This window comes from Lepidothrix coronata, unplaced genomic scaffold (assembly GCF_001604755.1).
Source record: "Lepidothrix coronata isolate B3197 unplaced genomic scaffold, Lepidothrix_coronata-1.0 Scaffold149, whole genome shotgun sequence".
Classification (NCBI taxonomy): Eukaryota; Metazoa; Chordata; class Aves; order Passeriformes; family Pipridae; genus Lepidothrix; species Lepidothrix coronata.
This window is the reverse complement of record NW_016690329.1, coordinates 981,970-1,006,186: the sequence shown is the minus strand read 5'-3', so window position 1 is coordinate 1,006,186 and position 24,217 is coordinate 981,970. Positions and strand designations below refer to the sequence as shown.

The window sequence follows — 24,217 nt, the reverse complement described above, 5'->3', positions numbered from 1 at the left end:
TTGATGATGAATAGGAGACAACTTGTCAAAAGTAAATAACAGTACAAATAAATGAGGAATACCACACCTGGGAAAAAAGAAGAATTACTATTACAAAGTAATAGAACGGTCCAGATAGTGATCTGAGGTTTCATTTAGTCAGTATTACACAGCTGAAAAAAGCAAACTTAATTCCTCAGTGTAGTAATAAAAGGAGTGGTGGAAGTAATAGTTCTGCACGGTGCTGTTGAGGCTGAGCTGGAGTGTTGCCTTCAGTTGCTGAAGATCCATTTTAACCATTCTTCAGGGAAGTGTTAGAGAAATTCAGGGAGCCTTAAAAAAGAAAAGCTAGTAAAAACTGGAAAGGAGCCAAGCTGTGTGAGAAGGCTTTAGAAGTACTTCAAACCATTTCTTCTTGAAAAAAGAAACTTGGATGTTTGCCCTCCATTTGGGGTGATAATACTGCATTTCAATAGAGAATCTAAGCGTTTCTTTTCCCAGAAGTGTGTTCCCAGCTTGGCTCTAAACTGATTTCCAAGTTAATTTGTTTAATTTTTCATGGAAGCCGCTGTATAGTAGATGATAAATATTTTGCTTGGAAATTGAATCAGATTGGTTTTAATGGATTTTCATTTCAGGAATGTATTAAAACTTGGACTTCAGAACTTCATTTGAATAGAAATGCTAATTAAATTTCCACTAAAACCCCCACCTCAAACACACAGAGTGCTTCCTCATTTTCAGTGTTAAACCAGGGCTGCTCATTGTGAGGTGATGCCAGAACAGTGAATGGCTGGAGAAACCTGAGCTTTTAATGGTATTGATTGAGGTCACTTTTGGGTCTGTACTCTCTTCTTCAACATTGCATTTCCAGACTAAAAACTGAGTTGTGGTGATCGTTTTGTTTTATTCCCGGAGCTGCTGCCATAGGGATTTGAAGCATCTCACCCTGCTTGAGCTTGTTTTTGCCTCCTCTGAGGGAAAACAGCTCGATGACAACAAGGCTGGCCATGAGGAGGACAGCTGAGCCAACCCAAATCTCTTATTAGCCTTTGGACTGCCATGCAAAATACTGGGATGTGGCAGATGGCCATTGCCTGGGTTTAATTTTGATGCTCAAAATTAAAAAGAAGAGCTAAAAAGAAGAGAATTCATACATCACTGCATGCTTACTAGGCTGAATTTCTCAAATATAAATTTAGAATGAAGTCTTTTGCTGCAATTTCCTGCATTTTAACTGCTTAGCTGCCTGAGGTATAAGTAACTATAGTGATATATATCTTTGACTGTAGTCTCTAATCCCCTTTTTGTCCTGTGTTCCCCTCACAGAGTGTTTGAAGAGATGGGGGCTATAGAGCAGTGATGATGGGGGAGGGAAAAAAAAAAAAAAGAGTCAAAAAAAGCAGGCAGGAGTATCCTTGACATTTTTGGCTGGTATACAGGTACTGACACAAATGTTTGTGTCCTCATGTTTGAAATCATGACCCCATCCTGCACTTCTCCTGTTCCTGGTGTATCTTTGAAAAGTTCTGTCTCTGCCTTTGCTTTTTGTAAGTGATGACATTTGCTTAAAAATTCCCTTTTGGGTCTGCGTCAATTTTTGTCTCTCCTTTTTTTTCTTTCCTTTTTTCCTTTCCTTCCATAACAGACCAATGGTTATGAGGAAGACGTGTATGGATCATCCCAGAGTAGAAAATCTAGCAGGGTTAGTAGATGATTTATATTGCTATAAAATTATATTGCTCTATTTAATGGGATTAAAGCTAATTAGCAAATTCTTTCCTGTGGCAAAGCAGGCTTTTCCTGTGTTGCATGTTGTGGGTTTGGAGTTTGTCAGACACGGGGGTGCAGCACTAAGCTGGATGGGAAATAAATAACAAAAAATCAGGCCATGAGTGGGAAGGGAAGTCTCTGAATTTGGTACAAGTAGAACTTGGAAGGCAGAACTGCTTAACTGGTAAGCAAAATTGGGTAAAAGTTAAAATTGTGACAAGAAATAGATTGGCAGCACCTGGCATGGAGGATTTCCACATGCTGGACAACAGAATGATTGTTATTCAACTTTGTCAAACGTGCTCTTGTCAAAAAAAAGCTTAATTATTAACTCCATTGTGCGTATGCGGGTCACAATGTTCCCTTCTGTTCCAGCACAAGTGTTGTGTGTCAATTATAGCAGCTCATCGTCCTCCTTTGTTAAATACTGGGGTTTGTGCAAATGATTTAAAGGGACTGCCTGAAGCAGAGCCTGGGGGGCAGGGAGGGAAACTGTTTGGGTTCTTTTACTTGCCTCTATTTTAACAAGGCCACACAAAAGCTCAGAGCCTGGTGATCTTTGTGCTATCAGTACTTGTAAAGAAATTTAGTGGTATGCAGACTAAAGCTCTGTTTCTGGGGGGAGAATAAACTCCCTTTCAGACTCCATTTAGCCAAGTGTTTGAGCAATATACACTAAACATGAGATAGAGTTCAGGGGGTTACTTTGTAAGCATGAAGTTAAGCAGATGCTTGGATAAACAGTGAAACGGGACCTTATATTTCATGTCCATTTTAAATTGTTGCTGCCATCTAGTTTTATGCATTTAGCTTGTGTATGTTGATAAGAGACAATGAAATACTGTTGCTTAAACTGTTAACAAAACAGCATGTCCTGTTGTTGGCACTCTTGCTGGACAGTTTGACGAGTTCAAGCAGCTTTATTATGCAGTACTTGTGACAAATGATGTTCTTATTCTTTACTGACATACTCCAGTGCTCCAAGGACTGCAGGGAGAGCAAGAGACCTGCAGGATTGTCGTCCAGGGAAAAGGAGTTGTTTGGCTTCCATTCAAGTAATTTAAAATCATCATGATATTAGGGTTTGCAGTAAGTAGGGAGGTTTAGTCTGTGTAGAGCTTCGTTACAACAACATCATTAGTTCCTGGCAGTTTTCATTACTAAAGGTAATTCGGATTAATCATTAGTTAGGAGGCAGAGGAAAGTTCGAGGGTAACTCAGAATAGCTGAAACCCAGTTGATGCCAGTCTGGCTAGGATTCACCTCTCTCCAAGAAGCCCAAATCTAACCATAAAGATGTCAAAGTGACAGTGAAAAACAAGAGGAAAATTCTTCAAGTTGCCAGGGAAGGGACGATCTGCTGGTAATAGTTGTTTCCAAAATAGGTGCCCAGTTCTAAGTCACGGAACAGACTGATCTCCATGTGAACACTGCATTTGTAGTGCCACAGGTTGATTCCTTAAATGTGATTAATGCCATGAGTTTAGGTGGTCCACATGCAGATTGCAGGCTCTCTATGTGAAAATGAAAGTAATTTCTTAAAGCTTAGTTTAGTTCAGGTTCCTTGTCAGTGAAAGTCTTATTTTACAAACATTGATTGAAGGGTTTTCATCTGTGGGTTGGTTGTTTTTGTGTTGTTTCTTTCTGAGGCTGGACGATGATTTGCCTTCAGTCTGTGCCTGTGGGTATTGTGTTTTATCCACACATCTGTTTGCTTGCAGTGACAGAAGTCCGGTGTCAAGGGCAAACAAGTTATTTTAATTTGCCATGGATCTCCCTTCTTTGTGAATGGACTTAACACCTACATGGATCATAGTGATGAGGCAAAGATGAGTTAGGGCTTGTAAGAAGTTGGCTACTGAAAGCAGAGTATCTCGGTTGCCTAGACCCCCTAAAAATTACGGGAGAAGTGCAATGTCAGAGAGCGGCTGGAAAAGGAGGGCTCTGGAGTGTAGCAAAGGAGGTGAAGGTGTGAGATCTTCCAGAACAACCGTTCCCACCAGCCTGCACACACCCGTGGGAAAATAAGAAATATAAACAGTGCCTGGGAGGCTTTGAAAATACCTTTGCAACTTCTTGCAGGAGACTGAGTGAGCACCCGAGTCATTTCGGGTGGGTGGGGATGTGAGGAGGCAGCATTTCCTCCCCGTCCCTTCGTGCTGCAGCGTGTGCTCACCCCTGAGCACCCCTTCCTGGTGAGCTTTATTCCCTGCCACTTGGCTCCAGGTGTAGCTGGCCCTGGTACAGCACAGAAACTTCCTTAGCACATCTCAGATGTGCTTTTAGGCTGCTCTTTTTTCCGAAAATAAGGAAAATGCAAAGTATACTTCCTAGTATGGCTGTATTCTCCTGATTCCTGTGGCTCTGTAAAATGCATAATGTCTTATATGTGCATTTCCAACCTGCATTCGAAAGACCTTGACTTGCAAATTTAATATTCCTGCATATTAAAATCAACTGTTTATAACAGCTTAAGTTTTTCACTAAGTCTTGTTGCGTGTTCTATTTAGACACGTAACATATCCACAGGGGCTTCTCCTAAAGCTTTTGGGAAGCCAAAATACTGAGTTGCATTCTGTTATAAATACCCTACTGCTGTCAGCCTCCCTGGCAAGCCCCACGTGCTTGTGTTGAGGTGTTTGCACAGCGTTAAGTTCTCACAGATAACACCTGGCAGTGGATGAGCTGACCTGGCATCCTACACTCCATACAGGTGCTGGGGAATGCATGCAGATGTTGTATATCATACTGGACAAACAAGGATTTCAGAGGGTGAGGGTGATTTTTTAAGTCCACTGGAGTTGTAAGTCAGTCACTAGTAGTACTTTAAGTGTTTAACTTGGAGTTGAATTAAGATCTCCCTAATTTTGGGGAGACCGAGTAGGTGGACCAAAGTCCCGGGTTGGCTGGATGCAAGGCAGGAAGCTGCATAAAAGAAGGGGTTTAATTTAAATAAGGTGTTTGATTTAGACAGTCTCACTTCCTACAGAAGAGTTTCCACTTCACTCAGCCTTGCCGTATCTGACAGTGGGCTACCCACATTTCCTGCTGGGCACACCCAACAGTTTAGGTCCCTGGCTTTACTTTCTATCTCCCAGCATCTCACCTTCTCCTGCATCTCTTGTGGGTGTAGCTTATAGGGCATAAGCTCCTCAGGAACTCAGAAGGAAGCTGACCAACTCTCTGACCAGTGCATTTTTCCAGTGCCTGAGAGGGCACACAGTTCTCACACACCCTCACAGCTTTAATGCAGTTCTCTCTTATTTTGGAACCCATGACCAATTTGACTCCTTGCAGTTTGTAATCACTTTTTGCTTCCCATTTAAAGGAATTGAGTTATGAAGCCAAGTTCTCAAGGATTTTTTGTTTGTTATTAACACAGGCTTCGTACTACTCTGATCTGGGTCTGCACAACAGCGGCTACGCTTCCACATCTCAACTTCCTTCTCAAAATGGAAATTGGGTCTGTTGCCCTCTGGCTTCACCTGGCCTGGACTTGTCCTGACTTCATTTGGATAATACAACCTCTTGTACTTAGGAATCAATTTGGACCAATTGTCAAGAGACTCTGTAGCTCTTTTAAGTAAAACTTAAAAAAAAAAAAAAAAAACCAAACCAAAACCAAACCAGACCTTTTAAGATTGGAATGAGTAATGGAAAGCTGCTTTAAAAGGAACACAAGCAGTTTTCCTTTGCTGCTCCTCCCTTTCCTACAGTTACTTTGACTGATATTGGCTTCAGTTGGTCTGGAAAAATAAGGGAAATCTTAATTAACTGAAGTTCTCTATTTGAGGCAACTCCTCTGCTCATTATGTCAGTCTAGCGAGCATAAGACAATCCAGTCTGCATGAAGTGAAATTGCAGGGAAGCAATTCCCAGACTGCTAGAGGAGAATCACTGAGGCTGTAAAATCCCCAGGAGGTTGGATTGTCCCGTGTGTGGGCAGAGCTCGGCCAGCCCCGTGCCAGCAAGCAGTGCTCCAGCAGTGCTCCGGGCCCACAGCCTGTCCTGGCTGGGAGCAGCAGTCAGGAATATCACAGTGCAGTGATGGGACACTGCAGATGTGCGGGAGGGGGGACTTGCAGCAGGACCTTGCCTGCAAGCCTTGGGCTGGGGACCACTGCTGGAGTTTCCCTTGCACCTAATTCTGCCAGATACAGTGCGTGCTCTGAGTTTAGCTGCTGCATCTCGGGAGTTGTGGTTACTAACAGCAGAACCACTTGTTTCATGCTCTGACTTAAGTGTTTGTAATTTTTTCCTGAACTATTTGGATTTTCTCTGCATTTGTGGATAATAAAATACACAAGAGTTGATCTTATATCTGTGTGAAACACTTAAAATGTGTATCCTAACACTTCTGTGTAGCTTTTTCTCTGGCTTTGGTTGAAGTGGGGAGAAACACCCTTTCTAGCTCCTGTACACAAATGTGTGTGAGACAATAACAACTTGACAACCGAAAATTGAATTACACTGTTTTGCTTTTGCATGCTGCCGTGTCCTCCCTTCCTGTAGGAAATGCACGTGTCTACTTGGTATTCTTAGTCTTTGGGAGCTGAGAGCTAATGCTTTTATGGTGCAGATGACTAATATTCTCTATACTGGGTTTCCTTCTGTTGTAGTGTAATGATCCTAATTTCTCCCCAAGATGGTTAATTCTGCTGTAGGCGCCTTTTTTTTTGTTTCAATTTTCTCTGCCAAAAAAAGTTTTGTGCTTGTCTTCCTCAGCCCTCCCTGCTGTACAGCGATGCCCTGCCAGCCAGAAGTTACAGGGTTTGTTGTACTAATGCTTTAAACACAAGTTCTGAAGCCACTCACCTCCAGCCATGCACATGTTGTCTCTTACCTGTCTGTGGTTCCTGTTGGGTCCATTTATCTCATTCTGTGATGTCCGATCCATCCGACTGCATGTGTGCAATGTCGTTTGTACAGGCCTGGATTTGCTGATCATTCCTTTAAATCCTGTTGGAACTGTGGGGTTGTGATGCTGTCACGGGTATCTGTCTGTCTGGAGATGGTTGTCTTAGTTTCCATGTATGAGCAGGAGCAGGACAGAGGCAACATCAATTCTTTCTGGTTGTTTAACAACTAAAAAAAAAATCTGTTTGCAAATTTTTTTAGACAAAAAGCACCATTTTTATTTAAAATGAGCTTCTCAGAACTTTTTCTCAAAGCTTAGCGTTTCTACTCCCCTTGTGTTTCCTGAGCCATGTATCTCTATGCTAAACTGGAGCCAATCTTAAAATACACGTTTTCTTCCTCTTTTATTAGTTTACTAAACTGGCTAGTGAGTGAAGCTCATCAGGTGTGAGTTTTTCCTCTTATTGCCAGCACCAGAAATGAAGGTTTAACAGATTGAAACAATTTAAGAATTGATGTAGCCAGTTTTGTTGACAGGCAGTAAAACTGTTGCATTGAATCGAGTGTTGACTTTAACCCCCGGGAGAAGGGTTGGAAGTGCACGATGTGTGATGGACTCGGGGTGTGTGTCAGACTCTGCACGTCCCTCGCGGTGTTTCCCAGGTTAGACCATCCCTTGCATGTCGCTTGTGGTTGCACACAGGAGATGTCCCAGTCCTCTCACATCCTGCTCGTTCCCTCACGTCCTCCTCCGCGCTGCACCGTGTGAGTTTGGAATTCTGCAGCCTGAAACGTGACCTGCCACTCCTGCGCTGACTCTGTGTTTTAATTGTAGGCGTCTGTGTACGAGGAGAGCGTTTACAGCGGGAGCCGTCGGTATAGTGCCCCTAGTTCTCGTGCTGTAAGATGTTTTCTGCATTTCCCTGCTGTGTGTCTCTGTCCTCCCTTTATCTGTATGTACCAGGACTCAGCCTTTGCTGGGTTGAGGAGCATTTAAGATGAACTGTGTGAGATCCAGAGCTTGCTGCTGCGGGTGTCATAAGTAGTAGCACTGTTTCCGGGAGATTCCATGAAATAAAAAGTGGGTGGTTTATCTGCAGAGAGGGAAATTTGGCCCTGCTTCGTGCTTGGTTTGCAGATAAAACACCTTTCAAAGTGGTACCTGAAGTCCTGTCCCTTGCTGAGACTTAATTCTTCTTTGGAAAACTGAGAAAAATGCAAGTCTAAAAAATAATTAACAAAAAAGTTAAAAATCAGTTCCACGTTAGCAATCCTATGCTAGTGTGAAGCAAAGGATTTTTGTGAACAAATGACTTGCTTGGGTTTGTTTCTTGGATTTATATTCAAATATATTTTATATTCATATACATGCCAACTCATGACAAGGCTTCCAAATTACACGTTCCTGAGAGCGGAGAGCTCTGTCATTGATGGGGAGCAACAATATGGGGAATAACAGTATAAGTTGTTTCCTTTCAAAAAACAGAAACTGCAGGACTTGGTTTACAGATTAGAAGGCAGAAAATGCCTTCACCTCTTCTCAGAGGGCCTTTGTGTCATGGTGGGCATTCGGGCCAGGTGGTATGGCTGCTGCTGTTGTGCCCACCTGGGAAAAAAAATAAAAGTCAGTATTCTTTTGATTCTTAAGTCCTGCCCTGGGGGCCCATTGATTATAAAAAGACCCCAACCAACCAAAAAGACCCCAGCAAACAAAAGCATTGATGTTAATTTAACCTTAAACACTACATTTTTATTAGCCTGGAGGAGGAAACTCTTTCCAGAATGCTTACTGAGCACCTGTTAGCCTTTAAAGGGCTGTGCCATCCTCTTGCAGTCCCATTGTTTCATTAGTTGTGCTGTGCATCTTCCTACTGATGTTAAGCTTCAAATTGCTTTTTGTTTCACAATTCTGCCTTGATTTCCTTTGTCTGCCTCGGAAAATTCGTTGATACTGACCCATTTGCAGTGTTGTGGCAGCAGCCTGCAGTTCAGTGAGTTTGCCACTGAGGCTGAGCTGGCTGTAGCCCTGTGTTTTTATGGGATGTTGTCTTATGTTTGGGTTTAGTCCCTCGGAGGTCCAGATGATGCACTGCTGCTCTGGGGAAAAATCATTTACAGCGGGCTCTCAGCCCAGGAACTGTTTACAAATCTTTCACCTGCTGTCGATGGCTTGAGCAGGGAACACTCAATAAAACTCTGGTGCTCATTCCCCTTCCTCCATCCCAATCCCACCCTGTGCCACAGGTCTTTGGAAGCCTGTGTGTAACCCAGCTTTTCCAGCTCCTGTTGAATGGTTGCCTGTAGTAATGAAAGAGTTGAAGTACGAGGGATTTGCTTCCAAGGCAATGACCTTGTCACAATTGCCAGGTTATCTGTGGTTATTTTGATGTCTCTGAACCTTGCAGCACTTTTAACACGTAGAGGGAGTGCCATCTGGGTAGCTGTTCCCAAAGAATGTTTTTGGATGGTCAGGTGAATGCAGGGGGTGAGGCTGAACCCGGCTCTATTTGGTCTCAGCCAGCTGAACAAGTGCACTTGCTTCCATACCCTGCCCTGCAATGCACAGGATAAATAGGCCCTGGAAGCATTAATGTTGGACTCATCAGTAATTAATACTTTTTCCCTGTCACATGTTTCAAATTTATTCTAAACCCTTCTTAGGTTAAACATAAACCACTGGTGATGGCCAAGGCTTCTGTGCTCTAACTGCTTAATAAGAAAAGAGAATATAAATTTTTACTTCAGTACTTTATGTCTTTAATTTAGGAATTAGTGTGACTGACAGTACTTGTAAACAGCATGCAACAGAGTTCTATATTATGCATATTCTCACCTCTGAAATGAAGCTCAGGTGCACGAAGCCAATGTCACGTCATGTGAGACATAAAATCCCAGAATGGTTTGGGTTGGAAGGGACCTTAAAGATCATCTCGTTCCACCCCCTGCCATGGGCAGGGACACTTTCTACAAGACCAGGTTGCTCCAAGCCCCGTCCAGCCTGGCCTTGAACACTTCCAGGGGTGGGGCAGCCACAGCTTCTCTGGGCAACCTGTGCCAGGGCCCCCTCTGAGTGTATCCGAGGACATGGCTTGGCCACGTTCTGCCCTGCCTGAGGGCTTGCTAAGGGCTGTATACCTTGCACATAGTGCTTTGTGGTTAGTAACTAAGCTTGTGGTTGTATTCTAGCTGGGGTTATTTCCAGCTTACTCTCTTACCACTTATTAGTGCTGTAAGTTTAATTTCCAGTCAATGCTGTGCTGCTTTGTTAGTGTGACTAAACAGTGTGCTGAAACAACCCTCCAGTAGTTTGGTGAAGGCCTGGTTGTCTCTGCAGCTGAGAAGTCCAGAGATTCCTGTAGTGGTCAGGTAACATAATAAAAGAAACCTTAAGAAAAGACAGTATATGCATCTTAAAAGTATTATAATTCCTTAGGTTTCTCCATTTTTGTATCTGAGGAAAAGTCTTAATCACCTATAAAACAAACTCATTATTTCCAGAATAAGTTTTAGTTTTATTTCTCTGGCACTTTAAACTTTAATTTCCCTTTTCTACTTCCATTGCATTATAACCTCTGGAAATAAAACAGTATAGACACATTCTTTGTGCTTGTCAGCAACAAGCCAGCCCTGTGTGTTCTGCATCACTGCTTAGATGTTTGCTTTTAAGAAGGGCTAAGACTTTCTTTGGCAGGAGATGAAGACTGCAGATGCTGGAAAAGCAGGAGAGATACTCAGTCTCTGAGATGGTCTCAGTTTTTGCTTTAATCCTGGATGGATGGATATTTCTTGCTTTGGCCTGTGGAGCATGGATTCATTTTATATGTGCACAATGTTGGAAACACGGGAAAAAGATTCACCAGAGAACCTCAGAGCTCTTGGAAAGTAGGATGGAGCCTTTTGTATAGAAACTGAGGGTTGTTTACTTGTGACTGGTACCTTAAGAGATATAAATAAATCATTAGTATTCTGTCATTCAAATAATTTAACCAAAACTCTGCCTGATCCGTCAGTGGACTTACTACTTGCCTTAAATTTTAAATTAACACTTGAGGTGTCTGCTCTCTTTCACTGCTATTCCTTTGTCCAGCTGCATGAAACCATTTTCGTAACTAACTTCAGATGTAATGCTCTACATCCTCTCTTGCTTCTCTTCCCAGTTCTAATGCCTTTCTCTTTTCTCTGCTTGCTGTTCCTGGTTTACCTGCGGCAGCCTTCCGAGTACAGCTGCTACCTTGGTTCGGGATCTCGGGCATCCTCAAGAGCCAGCTCTGCTCGGGCCAGTCCAGTGGTGAGCTCCTCTATTTATCTTTGTCCCTGAACTGTTTCATTCCTCTGTTCTTCAAGGTCTGTTTTGTACTAAGGGGTCACTGTCCCTCATGAGACAGTTTCTTACGGTATTAATTGGACCTTCTGGGCAACGCTTAAGACAAAGAAGGGGTGAACCAGATGAGATGTTACAGAACCAAAGTAATTTCGGTGCAGATGCACATGTTTTTACAACAGAAAGTACAGTTTGGACTCGTGTGACAGTGCTAAATTTATTTTAAGTTGGGCATGAAGCACACTGGCAAGGGTATTACGAAAAAGACTGGTGCTAGTACTGCATCTCCTTCAGGGATTAAAATCAGGAAACTCTAAATCTTACTGCAGCATTTATGCAGTTTAGCTTCTCTACATCGAGCAGTTATTTTGGTGTTGTGTTGCTGCAAAGCTGTAGCGTGCTCCAGAGGTTGAATTTGGACATGTTTATGGGTCTGTAGAGTACCAGGCACTGAAGACCCTTGAGCATGGTGAAGTGCTACAAGGATAACGCGTACCCAGCATGAATTCCTAAATTGTGGCTGAGCAGGGCTTAAATACTAAAGGCTTATCCAGCATCTGCTGTTCTTAGATATGAAGTAACTGTCTTCTGATTTTTTTAGTGGCATGCTGTGCTTTCTCTTTGTGGTTGTTTCCATTTTTGTGTTTACAACTGAGTATCTTCCCTGATTAATTCCCGAGCACGAGCTGATAGTGTGGTGACAGTAGCAGAGTGCAGTAGGATGTCTCTGAGAGGAAATGTGCAGCTTAAGGTCTATAACAACATTAATTTTCCATAGAGAGTGGGTTTTGAAGCGTTGCACTGAGTTTCAATAAACTGGCTTTGCTTCATGGAAACCTTCCTTTTAGGGAAGTTTTACTGTGCTCTTTCTCCTGGGACCTGTCATGTGTTACCTGCCACATCCCCAAGAAAAAGGGGTGAGGAGGGTGTAAATTAACACACACAACATGCTGCTCTAGTTATAACATCCCGCTGCCTTTGCTGAGGAGCTGGAACTTTAATGCTGTAAATGTTGCCTTAAGGACCAATTAAAAAGGAGTATCTGGATCGGCAAGAAAGCTGCCACATCAACAGCTGAGCTGTAGCATGGACACTTGGGGTGTTCCTCTTTGGGAAACACATGCAGGCTGCAGTAAGGAATTGCTTTGTGTTCAATGTCCCCATCGTGGGAACCTGCAGCAGAGCTGGAGAGGGACTTTGGACAAGGGCACGTCCTGACAGGAGAAGGGGGAATGGCTTCTCACTGACAGAGGGCAGGGTTAGATGGGATGTTAGAAAGAAATTCCTCCCTGTGAGGGTGGTGAGGCCCTGGCACAGGTTGTCCAGAGAAGCTGTGGCTGCCCTACCCCTGGAAGTGTCCCAGGCCAGGTTGGACAGGGCTTTGAGCAATCTGGTCTGGTGGAAGGTGTCCCTGCCCATGGCAGGGGGCTGGAATGAGCTGAGCTTTAAAGTCCCTTCCAACCCAAGGGACTGTGATTCTCTGCTGGTTCCCCCTTCAAATGTAGTCTGCAGTTTGAATACTGATAGAACAAAGCTATGTGCTCTGAAGTATTGGTGTTTCTTAAAGACGAGGGTAAAAATTAATTAAAAAAGAAAATTATTTTCACCAGATAATGTATGGCAGCCGGTGAGCTATAAATAAATCAGTATTTCAATTAGTCCCTGAACCTGAGTCCCTGAGCTATGAGTTCTTGCAGTATATAACTTACATTAGTAATACTTCTTAAATGGCTTTGCAAACTGAATTTCAATTATCCCCAAAGCAAAAGTTAATCAGAATAAACAGAGATTCCATTAAAATTCTTTAAGGGTAAGGAGCTGGGTACCCATATGCTGCTGTTGGTTTCCATTAGGTGTTTTTTGTATGCAAACCAAGTAATCCGTGCAAGTTGCTTATGGGAATCACAGGATGCAGTTTGCCCCTCCTGGGAGCTGCACAAGAGGTTTTCTATTTTAAAATTTTAATTCTCTACATACGCTTTGGCCTGTTGGTATGCAAGTGGCTGGGGATGGTTTGCTGTGTCAGCACCAAGGTGCCAAGCTGAATCTGCTCTACAGGGAGACAATAGGCACTTCTTAAACTACTTTTATTTTTTTTTTAATTAGTGGTTTACTGCAGGGTGTGAAGAGCTTCCCTTATCTCGTGGCTTTGAAGAAGAGCTGAGAGTTAATGCCATAGTGAGTCTAGTTGATCCTCAAAGTCTTTATTACTACACAGGGTCAATACAGCAGCACCTTGTGATAATAATATTATTTTCCCTTTTTTCCCCCTGTATTAAACAGACATTGCTTTACCTGAACTCACAGTGAGGAATCACTTGCCTTTTACTAACAGAGGTTTCAAAGCATTTTGATGATGTTTTCAGTTGTATACTTGATCTTGGCAGTAAAGATGCTGAGACAGAGCCCTGTCTTCTCAGCAGGCTCAGGAGTGCATGGCTTCTACTCCTGAAGTGTCAGCTGCTGGGAATTCCTGAAGGAAGAATGAGGATCTCCTTGGACGACAGTGATAACCTGAGAGGGGAAAAAAGGGCTGGTTTTGTTTATATCATTAGTCAACATTAGAAATATTTGTTTCAACATCACTAAACCACAACACTGAGTTGTTTCCTGCCTTAATTATATGGTTTCTTGATTTTGCTTTATACATTTTCTGGGATTTACACACGTAAAGATTCGATTCCAAGTTTACTTTTTAAATGGCTGGTGGAGGAAAAGAAATAGGGGAATATCTGTTGGGTTGAAAAGCTGTTTCCAGCATGCTTGTGTCAGTTGAGAGTGGGACAGTTTACAAAATCCATGTACTCTGATCATGCATGCTTAACACATGATTTTCTTATGATTATGGGCATTATTAGGCAGAAAACCAAAACTGAGCTGTTCCCAAGCCTACCAACTTACCATGAGAAATTATACATGGGGAATGGAGAATGATTCCATTGACCTTTCTAAATTAAAGCATACAACAGCTAGTCACTGCAGCCCTTAAATTTTTTTCTCAGAATTTTGCTACCTCCTTCTATCACTGTTCACTAAGATTTCAGCAAAACAGTAGTTTTCCTGGTGTGCAGAGCTTTGCCAGCTTTTGTTCTCTGTGTTACCATGTTGGTAATACAGGAAAAAGCAGGAAGGTACTTAAACATAACATGTAAATATTTGTCTTTGTAGTTATTTTTACAAATTCACTGTTTCTGCATGAAGTTTGCTGTGTGTTTATTTTTCTTTAACATTTTTCCTGTTACCCCAGGAGTAATCATCTGCTGCCCTTGCAGTCACTGCAGCTATGCAAATGTGCTGTTTAATACTAAAGAATTATCCTTATAAAAAATACAGATCTCAAGACTACCAAGAGCAAACAGCAGGTCCTTTTGTGCAGATGGGGGTAAATCTTGTGCCTGAGCTATCGGCATGTTTTGACTGAGATGGACTTTTAGTATGAATTGTAGAAGTTTGGGGGTTTTAAAATTAAAAAGCTGAATAGACTCAGAATGCAGGAGTATTTGTCTGAAGGCTTTCTGAGCAAAGGCAGGCAAAATAATAGGAGAGGGCACATTTTGCTACCCTGAGGAGATGATGGTTTATCCTGGCTCTCTCCCTTCCTGTGGAGGCTCAGGCAGTGGGCACGAGCAGTTGGCATCAGATGGGCTGGTACCGACAGCAGTGTGAGCGTGTGTAGAATCATGGAATATCCTGAGTTGGCAGGGACTCACAAGGATTATCGAGTCCATCTCCTGTCCCTGCACAGGACACCCCAACAGTCCCAACATGTCCCTGAAAGCATTGTCCAAATGCTTCTTGAGCTCTGGCAACCCTGAGGCGGTGACCACTGCCCTGTGGAGCCTGTTCCAATGCCCAGTCACCCTCTGGGGGAAGAACCTCTTCTTGATATCCAGCCTAAACCTCCCCTGACTCAGCTCCAGCTGTTTCCTCCAGTCCTGTTACTGGTCACAGAGAACAGAGATCCGAGCTGCTCCTCGTGAGGGAGCTGCAGACCATGGTGAGGTCTGGCCTCAGTCTCATCTTCTCCAGGCTGAACAAGCCAAGTGCCTTCAGCTGCTCCTCATATGGCCCCTCCAGACCCTTCATCATCTTCATTTCCCTCCTTTGAATGCTCTCTAACAGCTTTAGATGTTTGTTATATTGCAGTGCCCAGAACTGCACACAGTATTCCAGGGGAGGCCGCCCCGGAGCAGAGCGAGACAATCCCCTCTCTCAGCTGGCTGGCAATGCTTTCTTTGCCTGATGCCCCTCAGGACACTGATGTCCCTCCTGGCTGCCAGGGCACTGCTGACTCATATTCAGCTCACCATCAGTGAGGACCCCAGATCCCTTCCTGTGGCACCGATTTCCAGCATCTCGTTCCCAGTCTGTCCATATGTCCAGGTCATACACACAGTGCTCAGGTCACATTGACTCTGTGTTGTTGAGAACAGCTTTGTTCACTGGAAGAAGCTCGTGTTCTCTCCAGAAATAAAATGAAGACAGTGACAGACTTAATTTTGACATAGGCACTTATCAGGTTTTGCCTTCCCTCCTCTACACCTGAAGGTTTATCCAAGCCTGGCCTCTGAGAGTCTGGATGTGCTTTGGGCCCCTCCAGAGTGAGGATTTGCTGCAGTGCTGACTTGCATTTCAGAGGCTGATAAGTTTGTTTAAGCAATGACGTTTGGCATAGCACTCATTCCTGAGCGAGGATTCTTCTCACAAACCAGCTTCAGACCTGAAAAATTTCAGCAGTGGATTTCCCCTGCTGACTTTGAAAGGCTTGTTGCTAATTGCTAGTGTTAAGGTGGCTCTCCTTGGAAAAACACGAAGGGACTCTGTGTTACTGCCTGGCCCAGCCCAGCTGATCAGACTGGTAAGATGGGGATTTTAGGAGGGGTTATACTGCCTGCAGTACCTCTTTTGTCTTTTTTTAATTCCAGGTTTTGTAGGCACCATCCCTGTGTTCAGCACTACCTATTGTAAAAATTTTTCTTCATTGTTGACCATGTTTCCATTTCAAACTGTGCTGTACTACTTTAAGAGAGCAGGAAATGACTTAATTTGATTTGTCACCGTAAAAACCCCCTTGCTTTCCTGAGAAAGTTGATCTAAGTGCAGGACCTTAGATGGGGCTGAGCAGTGACAGCCACATACTGAACACACCAAAGTTGTTCTGATACCCGAGCATGGTATGTAGCACAACCAGTCAGCAAGCGTTCCATATTTCCCTTCTTCTCTAGCCTTGTTCAGGAGCCTGGAAGCTGGAAATTGTGCCTTAATCCTGTTCCTTTTGTTGATTTTAAGAGCTCTTTATTTAAGAGTTGCTTTGTTGGATGCTCTCTGATAGTGCTGCAGGGACTCTAATTTTGGCCTGGACGCTCCCTGGTGGCAAAGAGCTTCAAGGGTTAACACACTAACTGACTGCAGAGTACAGAGAAATACTTTCTCAAACGTTGTACTAAAATGTATTTATTATCTATGAAAAATAGGCACTGTATCCATATATAGGCTTGTGGGATGATTTTGCTCCTGTTACACTTCCAGCTGCAGTAAGCCCTTGATACTGCTGACATTTTTGTAACGTGGCTCTGGATTTATTCCGAAACCCCTGTCAGAAGAGGCTGAACTCTGATCCCATTGCACTTATTTTGCAGACAGCAACCTATTCCCTTTGCCAAAACAAAGATATGCGTGCTGGAGTTCCTCGGAAAATTGCTTCCTTTTCCTGCTTTTTTACGCAATAAGGAACAAATTGCCCAAGTTGTTGGTGAAGAGGAAGATAATCTGTGATCAGAGACAGACCCGTACCCTTGTGCAAATGAAAAATGGTACAGTGTTCTGTAAAGTATCATTAGGTGAATCCCTCTTTAAATCTCCTTTTTAGCAAGTATTCTCTCAGTCCGTTGTGTGTGGGAAAAGTCCCAAAGCCAGAATGTTTTTTTTTGAACAGCTGTGCTTTGAAGGTGAAGAAGTTATTTTCAAACTGTTTAATAATTGCCATGTTCTTGATTGAACGCTAAAATAGAAGGTAAGTATTTTGGGCAAGAATTCTGAACAACTTCAAATAAAACCAAACATTTATTCCCTGACCTTTCTCTGATTTCGTGCTGAATCAACTGCCAAAGGGCTTGTGGGGGACTGGATGAAGGCTGGAAACCTGGAGTTAGTTCCCTCTGGTGGCTAACTGCTGTTGAAAAGCAAAATTATCTCTTTAAAGAGGTGATACTGTGAATACATTAATCTAAACATAAGCAGAATGAAAACTGTATAAAATATTAATCTACTGTCTTTCTAGAAGACAGGTTTTGGTGTTTCACTGCCATGTAACCATAAAATTAAATGCTGCTTGTTTCAGACTGACCTTTTGCTTAGAGAAGTGTTGTGTAGCAGGAGTCATCTTTGTAATGTAAGGATATTATTTTGGAATGAGGAACTGGCATTTCTCAAGACATTATACATTTTTTTTAGTGTTAATATTTAAATAAGTTAGTAGTAGTAATTACTGGCTCTGAGGGGAAAATGCTGAGTATGCCATTCATGGCACCAAATGGATGTGTGCAGGAGCATCACTAGGGAAAACGAAATCTCCTGGTTTGTTTTTTCAAACTACCTCAATTTTAGATGTTACTTAATAGCTTTAATTGTAACAGATTATGCCCCATTAGAGTTATTATTTAAGATTGTTTTGCAATAAAGGTGTAGCAGGCTTCACAGGTGTGGTTATGAATGCTCTGAGTACAAATATTCACTGTAGTCACTTCTCTCACCACGTTGTCTTCAACAATTTCCCCTTTGTAAATGGAAGCTTTTATTTGACTCACGTGGTGCACCATTAAAACAATATCAATATTTGCTCCCTTCTTTATTTTACTAAAAACTGAGATTGCACATAATTTCAGAAAATAGAGGCCATTCTGCAAATGGCTTAAGGAAAATAAATGTTTTGAGTTGTGCCCTGAACCTGTAAAGGCAGATTTTGCAAAGGCTGTACAAAAACTCCTGGAGGTAGATTTGTGTGTGTGTGTGTGTGTGTGCACACTAATCTTTTGTCACATGCCAGTATTGACACTGCCACAACTCTCTTGATAAACAACCACATAGTGCTTGGCCAGGCTAAAAGGCTGCCAAATCCAGCACTTGGAGCTGTCTGTCATGAAAATAAAAGGCTGTTTGCACAATTCAGTCCATCTTGTTTATGGGGTCTGAACTGAGGTACATGCCTTCATTAGTTACCTTCTCTTACTGCATCCAAATTCAGAGATTTGAGGGTTTTTTCTTAAGTATTTTGTGTATTCAGTGTCTTTGCAAAGTTTAGACCTAGAGCTTTAAGTCTGGCTTATTTTACTTCCAAGCCTCAGACTTAAACTTTTTAATGCTAATTCATAGGGCATTTATGCTACGAGATGTGTTGTCAGTGTAAGAAGCTGATTTGTAATAGGTACCTCTCAGTTCTCAGATTTTTTTTTTTAATAGGGTACCATGGATAATATAAAAAAATAATGAGTTGGATCATCCCCATATTATTCTGCATAATTCAGATAAAACCCCTCCTGTGAACTGATTGGAAGGAGAGGTAGTTTTTGAGTGTGTTGTCCATGGAAATTACCGGTTAAACCACAACTGTCCCCTGCCTTCCCCTGAATAGGGTCTATCCTGATTATTTTTCCAGTAATTTCAAAAACACTATTGCCTTTGGCTCTTAGTCTCTTGTTCTGGGGAAGCCCTTAGTTTCTAGGATTGCTTTGGGAAACCATCTTGACTCTGATGCTGAAATGTTCCCAGAAGAATTTGAGAAGTTCAGGAGTTCTTGAATTCTGCTAAGCTTTTATTTTCATTCAGTCCTTTTTACACTTAGTTCTTGGTAAAGTGTGTATTTCGTTTCATTTCAGAACAGGAAAAAGTTGATAAGATGGTTCCTATCAAGAAAAAAATTCCTACTGGTGTTGTACGTGGGTCTTGTTCTTTAACTTTCTTTTAAACATTTAAGCTGTTTGTATCCATGCTAATTTTCTGTACTCCTAAATACTATTTTGTTTTGTTTCTTCTAGACTAGTTTTAGTGCAGGATCTCTTCTGAATTAGTAAATTGTAGTGCAGTACTGAAACCCTAAAAGAGCTGTTTATTTACACTTTGAGCTGATCTCGTGATATTTGACTTGAGGATCAGTTTTGTAGTCTCGGATCTCTGCTTGAAGTTGCAGTTGCTGTTTTTCTTGAGTGGGGAATATTTACCAGAGGTTTTTAAGGTGTAGATTTCAAGTCTTAACTTGATACCTTGTTTTTTGGGACCAGGGAGGATTAAGTGGCAGGCTTCAGAGAAGCCTTTTTTAGTTAAGGTCCATAAAAAGTGCAACTTTCAAGAAGCTGCCTTGGTCTGGAAATCTGTTGATCTTCCAATTAAAAAAAACAACCTTCCCTTCTCTCTTTAAATAAATTACTATTTGGGGTTCATTTCAGGCATATTTTTAAATTGTTGTAAAGTAAATAGGAGCAGCTGCATTTGTCAGGACAGCAGTTGCATACAGCTGTTTATGTCCAGGGAAAGACATCTGGAACTTCGAGTTCATTCCCAACTAGCCCTTTGTACTCCTGCATTGCCAACTCATAGATCGTGTGTCATCTTCATGTTTGAAACATTGTGATGTAGAGTACAGAAAAATGTATTCCTCTGCCTTATTTAATAGACCAAGTAGTTTTTTATCAATAAGCATATTTCACTTAATTACATGCTGCCTAGAAATTGGAGGTGGATTGTCCAGCTTTGTGCCCTGAGGTACCAGCCAGGACACTGCTGTTCTGAGCGAGCTGGCTGCTTTTTGAGTGGGTAGAAATTGCTAATGAGAAATCTTTTACAGCTTTAAGAATTCTCTTTCTGGTATATTACTGCCTTCTCTTATCCTTTATTTATTATAATAATGAATCCTTCTCAATCTTTGTTTCTTACAGATAGAAGAAAGGCCAGAAAAAGACTTTGAGAAGGTAAGAAGGATCTGATGAATTATTCTGACAGTAATGCTTTCTTCATTCTTTTTGGTAGGTAGAACTTGTCATGAGCACAAAAATCTATAAAATCCATTGTGGGGCAAAAATTTTAATTGCTGGAGCCTTCTACTACTACATTTTTGAAGGTGAACTTTTCAGCCTCTGCTCACTCAGATGTGAAGTAGCTGACCTTCAGCAGCAGTTGGCTGAAACTGCTTTAGGCTAAGCCACATGAATATTTATTTATTAGATCTCAATTATGGTATTATGTAAAAAGAAATAAATCATAGTAATAAAAGAGGAGGCTACTGCAGTAGTGAGAAATTGGCTTAATGCAGAACCCTCAATACAGGAGAACAGTTCATGTGGCTACTGCTGTAAAGTAGATAAATACCCATGAAAGGAAAGGAGCTTGAGAAGTTGTCAAAACCATCCTAAAAATGTATTATTACAAGTTTTGAAAAATGTCTGGCAAGTTGATATTAGCTCCTAGAGAGTGTCTAATTAAGAATTATTAGTTAGAAGCTAAATCATGCAAACTCCTATTGCAGTAGTATTTAAATACATCTGATCTGCCCTTTCTCATTAGTATCCCTTGTTAAATCTTGAGTTTGATTTTTTTCTTTCTTAGAAAATTACATTTGAATCAAATCTGCATAATTTAAAAGTGCAAGGGTTGGTGTAATACGTGTGGAAAAAAAAAACAAAAAAGGGAAAAAACTACAAACTCACAATACATCTGGGACAAAAAACATTCTAACCATGTTTACCTGGGTGTGATTGTAGGGAGCACGTACTGTCTCAAGTTTATCAGCAGCTACCTTGGCTTCTCTGGGTGGGACTTCTTCACGGAGAGGCAGTGGGGACACATCCATCTCAGCCGATACAGAGGCATCTATTAGAGAAATCAAGGTGAGAAATACTTAAAACCAGCATAAAGGTTTAAATGTCCTTCAGACTCCCTTCCCAAGAAGAAACTGGCTTGTCTGCCCCTCCTGGCAGTTCTGGCAGTGAATTGGGTGCAGTGAATGAGAAGTGATCAGCTTTGTTAGAGGTGCTGTGGGGAGCTGGTGTGTGTTGCAGGAAACCGGTCGTGATCCTGAAATAGGGAATGGGCTCAATAAAGCCCACTGATAGGAGGGTGGAAATAATGCAAGAAGCAGTGGATTTAATGGAAAGAAGAGGAGGGAGGCTGTGGCAGAGGGTGGTCATCAGTGAAAGGAGCAGAGAAGGGCTGTGGGCTGGGGTTGGAGCCTTTGAACCTGTGCCTGTGTCTTGTCCATAACGTTGAAGATTTCATTTTTTCCAGTCAAGAAAAGCAGAATTATCATAAACTTCTAACCAATAAATCTGGTTGTCTGGCAAGACTTCAGCTTAGGATCAGACCCCTTAACCTGTGTGACAGAGATATATAAAGGAGAACTTTGAATACTTGCTTGTCCCAACCAGCTGTGCTTCTACCTGTTAGTTTCTGTGGCATCATTCACTTTTCTCACCATTTCCCTCAGGATATCTATGAGTTAAAGGACCAGATTCAGGATGTAGAAGGCAAATACATGCAGGGACTGAAAGAATTGAAGGTACTGGTTTGCTGCAGACCGAGAGTGTGATCATTAACCCTGGCTAAGCATTCAGAGCCCCAGTGTGAGCCCTAGAGCTGACCTTGCATGCTGTTCTTCTGGAGAGGTTGGAAACTGTGTGAAAAGTGTTTAATTAACTGGAAAAGTATCTGTTCTGACCTGGATTGATTGTGGTGAGAAATGCTTCCAAATGTTAACTGAAAAGTCTGCTGATTGCCATTGCATGTTGTCTTTGCTGGTTTCAGGAGGTAATCATTTTACTAGCAAATTAAAATTATTAGGGTTGTTTTTTTTTTAATAGTCTCCTAATTCAAGAAACCTTCCAATATTGGAAGATGAACTAGAACTCATGTCCTACAATACTATTAAAAATGAGAGTTTAAAAGCTTGTATGTTTTTATTTTTTAAAGGTTATGTGAGGTGGTGACTGTCATTTTGGTTTCTTTTCTTTGGTTTGTTTTTTGATTTCATTTCTGTCATTTTGGTTTAGAAGACACCCTTAAATAATCCTTCTAACAAAACTCTATGTATTAGAGCTTGTTACATGAAGAATGAATGCTGAAGCTCTTGCCACTTCCATGAAGCCATAAACAGATTTTGGTGCAACAACTAACTTTTATGTCTGTGTATGACCCACCTCACAAATGAGCAGCAATGTGAGCTGTGGCTTTTTTTGGAAAAGACAGTCTTGCAGATAGATATCTAATACAGCATTTATCAGCATTAATTGCTGATTGCATCATTGGCTCAGTGCTGTGACAGGTGAAGATGCTGCCATCTTAAGTGAGTTGACAATGAAAGAGGAGTATTTTGGCCCTTTTCTTGTAAAATCTTTTTTTCCCTGATCACTGGGTAGCTGGCGTAAGCAAAATAATCACATGGCGTAAAAAATGTAGGTAATTTTTCAATTCCTGTCCCTTAGACTGCTTTTGGGTTGATTTGCACCTAAGCTGCACTGCTTGATGCTAAGAAACCAAAATGTAGCATGCCAAAGGTGTGGAACAGCAACTTCCTTAACTTCTTCCTTGCATATACTTCCTTTCCAGCTCATTTATGTGGTTTGGTCCTACCACAGTTTTCAAATCCTAGTGGCTTTCCTGTGCCTGGTATTTCTCATCTCAGGGTGGAAAGTGCACCTAAACATAGTTAAGTGTTTGGAACTGTACAAATTCATGTCCCGAGAGACAAATCATCTCATTTGTCAATAGAAATGTAAACTAAAATGATTCAGATTTTGCCACTATTGTCCTCAGTTCCACTTACTGGCTGAAAAAGGAAGTATATGAAACTCACCCGTACTTCAGTTGAAATTATTAGTATTACACAAGTTCCAAGAGAAATTGTTTGATCTGTAAACTAAAATGTTGACATGTGTGTCCTCCTTGTTTTCACATTTACTCTGTTTTGTTTATGTAACTCTTTTATTTCAGTATTAAAATCAAATAGTGCAAAGTTTTTCTGCACAACATGGAAAATGATGCTAATCTTTATTTTGCTATCATTTGTTGTTATAAATATCTCAGTATCTTATATTCAGGTCAGGCTGTTAAGGAGGGGTTTTCAAAATACTGAGAACTATATCTTACAGAGTAAATTTGTAAAGAAGGGATGTGATATGGGAAACCTAATGGAAAATGATACATCAGGTCACAAAAGCTGCAGTTTTCTCTTTCACAGTTAATTCTAATGCCTGACTCAGTATATTTAGGGGTTCCCACACTGCAAGGATCTCTTAAATTAGTGTGAAGTGGCTGTTAAGCTGCCTTAATTTAAGGCCTCAGATCTCCTGAAATGATCTTAAATCAAGGCCAGTTTACCTTTAAAAAAAAAAATCCCAATTTGTCATCTTCAGCAGCTGCTTTGAGCTGCCAGTGTGCAGGGGCAGGGGGAGGAGGGAGAAGGAAGAAAACTGGGAAGGCAGAAGCTGATGCAGCACAGAACAGGAAGGATTTTATCTGTCCTGAGGTAAGGCTCCTTGCTTGTAGTCACCAGTGTGGTGGGAACACAGGAGGTTATCCTCACCTTGGGACAGTTGGGAAGCCTCCAGTACATGAATAGTGCTGGTTTCCATTGGCAGACTTGGCATGCTTGTGTTTTGGTACTTTATTTTTCTCATTGGAGGTCTTGCTTGGTGAAGTGTCCTTTATTTCTGGCTCTGACTGCGGTTGGTTATTCTTTTCAGGACTCTCTAGCTGAAGTTGAAGAGAAATACAAAAAGGCTATGGTGTCAAATGCTCAACTAGACAATGAAAAAACCAATTTTATGTACCAAGTAGACACCCTGAAGGATGCACTCCTAGAGTTAGAAGAACAGCTGGCAGAATCCAGGAGGCAATATGAAGAAAAAAGTAAAGTATGTATATGTACATGTATGGCATGGTAAATAACAGGGGAAGATTTGGAGGTGGGCAGAGACCTTTGTGAGGAGGCAACCAAATTACTATTCAAATTTTTGAATAAGTTACTGTTTTAATTACTGTTAAGGCAAGTGGAATAGCAGCATATTATTTACTTGTGTCCTACAAATGGGAATTTTCCTAAGTTTCTGTCTTATAAAGCAATTTCTGAAAAAGGGAAGAAATGTTTTAGATGGCAAAGGCCATATTGGTATTATCACATCTCTATTTTATATTTCATCTTTAAGTTCAGGGGGTTTGTCTGTAGGGACTTCTGGAGCATTGTTACACACAAAGGTGTCTCCAGGCAGGCCATGGGAGAGTTGTGCAGTTCAGATAGTTAAG

At 41.6% G+C, this 24,217-nt stretch overlaps 1 protein-coding gene across 2 annotated transcripts in view; it reads left to right on the top strand.

The window, feature by feature from the left end:
- Positions 1 to 24,217, top strand: part of LRRFIP1 (LRR binding FLII interacting protein 1) — a 112,623-nt gene that overhangs the window by 67,668 nt on the left and 20,738 nt on the right. Inside the window, exons 9-16 of one of the 2 annotated variants that reach the window (XM_017828522.1) lie at positions 1,628 to 1,684; positions 5,135 to 5,215; positions 7,445 to 7,510; positions 10,820 to 10,897; positions 19,861 to 19,893; positions 20,683 to 20,808; positions 21,405 to 21,476; positions 23,659 to 23,829. In XM_017828522.1, coding sequence (XP_017684011.1) covers positions 1,628 to 1,684; positions 5,135 to 5,215; positions 7,445 to 7,510; positions 10,820 to 10,897; positions 19,861 to 19,893; positions 20,683 to 20,808; positions 21,405 to 21,476; positions 23,659 to 23,829 — 684 coding nt within the window. The remainder of the gene's footprint in view (positions 1 to 1,627; positions 1,685 to 5,134; positions 5,216 to 7,444; positions 7,511 to 10,819; positions 10,898 to 19,860; positions 19,894 to 20,682; positions 20,809 to 21,404; positions 21,477 to 23,658; positions 23,830 to 24,217) is intronic. The other variant, XM_017828523.1, reaches the window with a different exon arrangement.